A 7,372-nucleotide genomic window follows, 5' to 3' on the forward strand; every position below is an offset into this window, starting at 1 on the left:
TCCATAATCTTCCCCAGTACTGAGGTCAGTTTCTGGGATCCTCCTTCTGGCTTTTCTTGTAGACGAGTGTCACATTGGCAAGTCTCCAGTCGTCTGGCCCGGGATCCTCCTTCTGGCTTTTCTTGTAGACAAGTGTCACATTGGCAAGTCTCCAGTCGTCTGGGACCTCCCCTGTTAACCAGGACGGCTGATAAATGATGGAGAGTGGCTTGGCAAGCTCCTTTGCCAGCTGTCTCAGTACTCTTGGGCGGATCCCATCAGACCGCATAGACTTGTGTGTATCCAGGTGGCTTAGCAGGTCCTTAACTGTTTCCTGCTGGAATATGAGGAATTTAATGTGCTCTCCATCCCCGTCTTCCAGCTCAGGGAGTTGAATATCCTGCAGATACCTGGTCTGGCTATTAAAGACTGAGGCAAAGAAGGCATTAAGTACCTCAGCCTTGTCCTCATCCTTGGTGACAATGTTCCCCCCCATATCCAGTAGGGGATGGAGATTCTCCTTGCCTCTATTTTTGTTGTTAATATATTTGTAAAAGCATTTTTGTTATCCTTTACGACTGTGGCCAGATTGAGTTCTAGCTGCACTTTTGCCTTTCTAATTTTGTCGCTGCTTGACCTAACGAGATCCTTGTACTCTTCTCTCATGTTCCTCCCTCTTCACTCCCCAGTAAAACCTGTTTAGAGATGAGCATCTAGCTTGGATTTGCACTGTGCCCTCCCAGTGTGAAACAGTCCCAGATTCATTGCCATGTTGGGTTGAAGGGGAAAAGCTGTGAGCTTTCCCAGATAACCCCTGAAAAAAAAAAGTGGGGTTCACATGTGCCATGACAGTGCTGCTGGCTTTACTCTTTCTTTATGGGCTCTCCAAGTTATGCTGTGTGGCTGCGACTGTCAGCACCCCTGCTCTCCCAAATGTACTTGTCCTAGGGCAGACTTTTTCATCTCCTACACCTTAGGTATCTATGTGTGGGGTTTTTTTTAAATCACAGGCCTGGAGGAGAGGGAAGGAGGCAGGTGACAGAAGACAGAACATTTTCTGTATTAGAAGTAGGCATAGACGGGCTGTGCAGCTTTCTGATCTTTAGTCCGCTGTCAAAACTAAGTGATGGTAGGTCATTCTCACTCAAGCCTTGGGAATCTTGGCTCATTGATGTTTTGTAAGCTCTTAGGCTAAAGACTATAAGTAAGTAAGTTCTGCTATGTGTGGGCACAAAGCTTGTGGGATAGCTTTCATGCTACCAAGCTGTAGTACAGTGGGGATGTGAATGGTTTGCAACAAATAGCTTTCGATTCTGAAAGAGATCCTTGCAATAACTGTCTATGCAGATGCAAGCAATTTGGCAGCAATTGTTCCAAACCAGTGGTTTGTTTCAGAAACCAAAGCAAAAATTACAGAGTCAGTCCTCTCCTATGTTATTACATTGCCTTAAATTTACTTCCAGCAAAGGTATTTTTCTGCTGATGCAATGACACAGACTGCCTATTTGTCAGATTATTTTGTGATGCTTCTGTGATTCTGTGCTTGGGCCAACATGAGCTCTGTAAGACTCCCAGGAGTCAAAGGCAAAAAACAAACAGATTTAGCCTGGAGAAGCTTCTTGAGATGTTTTCAGAGGCAGATTAAAACAATTCTGGGCCAGTCTTCTGTCCATTGCTTCATTCTGTTCTGATGAGCTATATCATGATGAGCTTATTTTTGAGGTGGGTCTCCTCTTCCCTAGGTCCCACAGTTCTATTTCCTGTTACTTGCTGACTTTAATTCCTCATTTCAGGACGTTGATATGAAGAAGCTTGTATCACTCCCATCCATTTGCTCATTCCCAAGATTTGGTCTTCCTTTTGGAAGAACAGCTGGGAATGTTGTCATACACAGATTCTTAAGTTGAAAGGTTGTGGAATAACTGATGAAATGTATGTGGTTTTGTTTTGGGAAACGTCAGGGCTGTGGTTCAGCCCATGTCACAGCAGCGTCATGTGTTACGCTGTTGCTACCAGCTGGAAGTTCTCAGAAACACTGAGCTGATTCTTCCTGAGCACACTTTGTTCTTTCAACCCTTGATTTCAGATCTTTTTTAGATTTTTGGAGCCAGATCAAAGCAGTAGCACCAAGGCTCCCTCATTTGCATTTTTGTGTTACTACTTCTAAAATTCTTATTTATTGTTGTTCGCACCATTATATTCTAGTGCCTACCCTGCAGAGGGTTCCCTGCCAGGGTCAGGACCAGTGCTTTTGGGTTTGTACTCCTACACACGGGAGGATATGAGCACGGTTTCACTGCTTCAGAGTGCATTTGAGCACTCTGCTTGATGGCTGTTCCTCTGCTGATTCTCCATCAGAATATCTGCTGTGACGGTAAAGCATGTGTCAGAGTCTGATGACTCTTGCCTCCATTTCAGTGGGTGCCTTGGAGAAAAAAGGCTGCAAGTTTTGAATATGCAACACATTTAATATTCTGTTGGGATTGTTCACACTCAGCAAATCAGAAGATCTTACAGTTTCCCTTGAAATGAGGAATAAGAGCAATAATTCTCTTCTGAATTCTGTCTAATGCAAGTGGAGCAGGAACGATTTCTCTGAAGTGTATTGCAGTTGCAACATCAGCAGTTCGTCCAGCCCAGGGAGGATCCGCAGCTGGTACTGAGCTGCTCTGATGGCTCATGGCTCTTCACAGTCAGCCTTCCATGTCAGAGGAAATGAGGGGCCACCGCCCAATTTTTTTCTCTGTGTTCTAGCAAATTCCCAGATGTTGTGACCTGGATTTACCACATTCGTATTTTCAACACTATTCTGAGTGCTCTACTAGCTTGTAATATGGTCAGAGATGACTGTCTCAAATGTTGTCTACTCTACTTCCAAATTTTTATGTATTTTTAAATGAATGCGTATCTGTGATTCACCCTGAGTTGTGCTCATCTAGGGGAGTCACAGCAGCCTAACCTAACGGCATGAAATGTCTGCCAACTCTTCCCTCCCTTTTCTGGTAATTCCCTTCTCCCTTCCTCCACTCAAGTCCTTTTTGGCTTTCTTCAGTTTCCTTATTCCTGTCTTTGAGAGTGTCAGCTTGCAGGGATTACCTGCTGAAGGTCACACAGGCTCTTTGTCTTCCCTGATGATTCATCTGTAGGACAGCTCTCTTTATATGGTTTCCTACCTTTCACAGAACAAGCAAGGCTAAAAACACCATGAAAAGAAGAAGGCACAAGTCAGAGAGCATGCTTTTGCCTTCCCACATGCAGATGTTAAACAGTAAAAAGCTGAAGATCCAAAAGGAGGTATTTCTACCATGAGAGGGCAGACAAAAAGCATCACATGGAATATACTTTTACAGTAAAAGAAATACAATCTTTCCTCTTTTTCTTTAGAGTACAACCCCACTCTGAATGAAAAATAGCACTTTAAGAGGAGAACTAAGCTCATGTAAGGAGTATTTAACAAGGGCATTTATTAATTATAATATGAATTCTTGAGATTTCAGTTGCACAGCCGGGAGGTGGTTGAACTTTAATCTTTAGAAATTATTTTTACCAAACTCATCATTTTAATAGCTTTGACTGCCTTCTAGTAAAACATTAAATGAGGTGGCAAACATCTGTCACAGAAGATTTTTTTTTCCTTTCCCATTCCTCCCCAAAAGACGACTGGTTTATGTGGCCTAGTCTGTTTCTATAGGAAAAAGCAAGCCACAGAACTGTATCTCCTATGTGGAACAACAGATAGGATTCAACATAGTCATTAGCTCCCATGGGAGTTTATCCCACAGTCTCAGACCAGCCCCTCATAGAGCTTCCTCCTGTGCGGAGATAATTCAGCCACAATGTAAAAAAATTCCAGGTAACCAGAGGGGCAGAAGTGCTCACAGGCTTCATTCAGAAGTACGTGGATAGAATATAGGTATGCTGAGCCCAGGGGACCAGATAGTCTGAAAATAATGACCTTGGGCTGGCTTTGGTGTTATGTGGAAAGGCAGGTTAGAGTCACTCAGTGACATGGGAATACGTACCGCTACATTCTGTACTAGTTGGTGTCTCCCAGGCACTGGACATTAATAACCAGATCCATCCATCAGAATGGATGGTGGCAGGGACATTAATCTGTGAGGTCAGAACAGGACAATCTTCTAGCCATCTGGAAATGCCGAAAAATATCGTCCACAGGTGCTCTTACAGGATAGTCTTTATTCTTCAAGGAATCAAAAAACCACTTCTAAATCACCTGCAAAAATACCAATTATAGGTAAAAGCACTGTGGCTGTGAGCTCTTCAAAATAAGACTTTTTTCTTCTGCTCATCAGCATAAATTCCATCCTGCTTGGTTTCAGCTTCATTCAACTGTTTTTTATCCATAAGCTGGTTTTACCTGATTATTTTGTGATCTCAGTGGTGGAGGTCTTTGTAGCAAAAGATTGCCATCTTCTACATACTATTGCTCCCAGTAGCTGAAACAGCCTCTTGTCAATTCTCTTGATTTGTGATGCAAAGCTTTGAAAAGTATGATTCACCCCAGCTATGTGAGATTTTGCTTATCCTCATCTCCTTATGTTAAGAGATTAAAGTAACAGATTCTGGAATACCTCACGTCTTTATTAAAACACATGGTCCTTTGTGAAAGATGTGGGTTTAATGGTACTTGAATAACGTAAACAGTGTTGTGGCTGTTCTAGTATCTGGTGTGCTTTGAGTAGGTAGTACGGGGCCAAGCTGTTGTCTTGTTTAACTTAGTTTAGAACATGTTTCAGCACATTTGGTTCCATCCAAACCGTATTACAACGCAGGCTGGATAGAAATTGTCTTGCACGAATGCCTGTGGTTTCCCTCTGTGGTTCCATCTGCTCCCTTCCTTGACCTGTAGCATGAGCTAACCTAGCAGCGTTTACTTGCCCCGACTCTTATTTAACCACAGACCCTAAGTGCACTATGGTTCAGCAAAAATTCCAGAAGGCAGCCTGACCAGTCCCTGTTTCTCTGCATCATGTGGGGAATCCAGCCTAACAGGTGATGTGAATTTTCAGCATTCTACTGAACATACGTGCCAAAGCAGGTACCTAAGGCTGTCTCATGTGCTGCTGCAGGTAGTCTCTGGGTGGCTGTTCATGTTGTCTGGAAGCCCCAAAGTAAAGCAGTTGTTCTTTTCATGCCGAATTATATGCTAGTTTACTGGATTGCATGTATAAAGGTCATCCAAGTTTTAAAATATTGATATAACATATTGATAACGATAATATTTTCCCTCAACACAGCTGAAGGTCTGAACTCTTAAAAACTGTGTGTTTATCATCTCCAATTCATGAGGAGTTAATGCGAACTAAGAAATATTAATGATAATGCTGAGAATTCCAGTGAAATCTTATGAAATAGAGTCTCTTTTCCAAGGGATAAGAAATGTGATAAAAAAACAGTGTAACACTAACCAAGAATTACATGTCTCAGAGGCAAAAGGAAGGACTAATCAGAAAACTCAATTGAAAAATATTTCAGTTTTTTTTTCTAAGACATGTTGCATTTTTGTTTTCATTTTGGGGAAAGAACTCTGCTGTCACTCTGTGTTATAACTTGAGTTTTCCTTGTCTGTAGTGCCAGGACCAAATTCCTCCAGTGACAATGGCATCAGCTTTGCCATGGTAATGATGGCCTGGGTGGTGATTGCACTTGTCTTGTTCTTACTGAGACCTAGTAATCTGAGAGGATCCAACACAGCTGGAAAGCCAACCAGCCCACATAATGTAAGTGTGTCTCAAAGTGCCCTGCAGAGAGACTCTACAATAGCTTAAATGTGTTTAGTTTTAATACAGACTAGCTTACAGTCATTTTTTCCTTACTTTTTCCCCCCTGTATTTTCTTGGAATTCCATTCACGATGAAAATGAGTAAAACCGAAGTGAAAGTAGAATCATGAAGGCCAACTGTGAGGCCTACCGTGGGATGGAGCAGGCACGGGTGGCTGAGTGTGGGTCATAGTGTCCTCTGGACACCAGCTGTCCCTGGTTGGAACTGCTTCCTGCCTTCTTATGTACAAAGGGAAAATCACAGCTTTTACAGAAGTCAGTAAACAAAATTACAGCATGAAACTAGGGAGATGATCTTTGTCCTGGATGTGGGATCATGGAAAAATCCCTATTGATGCAGGAAACGGTATTGTTCTTTGATGCTCATTTATTCGGAGTATTGAGATACTGAAAGATCTTAAAAGAAAGCACAACGTCACTCCTCTGAGTTCTTCTTTTATTGCGAAGCCCTCTTATTTGAAGCACTGTTTCTAATCCTGTATGTGGTGAGTTTTTTTCTTTTCTTCCTTCCTTCCCCCTAGGGACAAGAACCACCAGCCCCACCAGTGGACTAGAGCATTCACTATTGGAAAAGTTCAGCAGCTAAAGCCTTGCACGACCAAATGAACGAAGTGACCAGATTACTCCTAAACCCCATTCAATACTGTTTTCTTTTCTCATTTATATAGAGCAGAATTTTCATTCAGCAGTTATCCTCATGAACTGCTTTTAGTGACTTCAATTTTAAATTAATTTTTGCTTTGTATGTTATTACAATTCCTAGTAGATTGTAATTTGAATAATGATAAGGCGTTGCAGGGTTTTTTTGGTTGTTACCGTTACTGTGGACATTCCACTCAGTCTCTTTCTGTTACAATGATCTTAATTTCTTTGCAGTGATTTCTCTATGCATTGAAAAAAAAAAAAGAAAATCCCAGTGCATTTATAAAAATGGAAGGTTACTGACCTTTCTTCAGATTAATTCATAATTTTTTCTCCAGTATGCTTTTGAGATTTATATTATGGTTGCAACTATTAGCTTAGTTATGTGGTGAAAAATTTGAATTATTTTATATTTGCCCTGGGTTCAGAGCAGCTTTTAGTCTGGTCTTTGAACCACTAACATAGGTTTCAGGGTTGTTGGCAAAAGCACGGATTGTCCACTAAAATTGTACTATGTGTGTGTGTGCGCGCACGCGCGCCAGGAAGTGAATGTGATAATTGCCACTGTCAAAGCTTTGACATATGTAGGGAACTTTACACAAAAGACTGTACCACCAAAAAAGAAATTAATTTAATCTTGTTCATTAATAAAGGATATATCTTATTCAATATGTTGTAAAAAAAAAAAGTATTCCAAAAATGTATTTGTTTACTTACAGAGTTTATGAAAAGAGAGATTTAGTGAGAAGAACTTGGTAGAGTTTTCTGTCCTGATATAGTCTTTTAATAACGTCTATCTTAAGTTTTTAGCCATGATGTAATTTATATTGGACAGGATGAAATCATACCAAGAGTCTACTGAGGTTACCAACTTTTGGTATACAACATATACTGGATATTCAGGTTTTTTCACCTGTATGTTATCAGCAATTCTTAACATTTCATCCT

At 41.2% G+C, this 7,372-nt stretch overlaps 1 protein-coding gene across 1 annotated transcript; it reads left to right on the forward strand.

Moving 5' to 3' along the window:
• Nucleotides 1-5,571: 5,571 nt before the first annotated feature.
• SMIM14 (small integral membrane protein 14) lies at nucleotides 5,572-6,336 on the forward strand (the record flags this gene model as incomplete). The annotated part of the gene is made up of 2 exons (XM_010284511.1): nucleotides 5,572-5,720; nucleotides 6,304-6,336. Coding segments are annotated over 2 exons (182 nt in total), but the record flags the coding sequence as incomplete, so codon positions are not given.
• Between the last annotated feature and the right edge of the window lie 1,036 nt (nucleotides 6,337-7,372).

Source organism: Phaethon lepturus, unplaced genomic scaffold, assembly GCF_000687285.1.
Source record: "Phaethon lepturus isolate BGI_N335 unplaced genomic scaffold, ASM68728v1 scaffold21690, whole genome shotgun sequence".
Lineage (NCBI taxonomy): Eukaryota > Metazoa > Chordata > Aves > Phaethontiformes > Phaethontidae > Phaethon > Phaethon lepturus.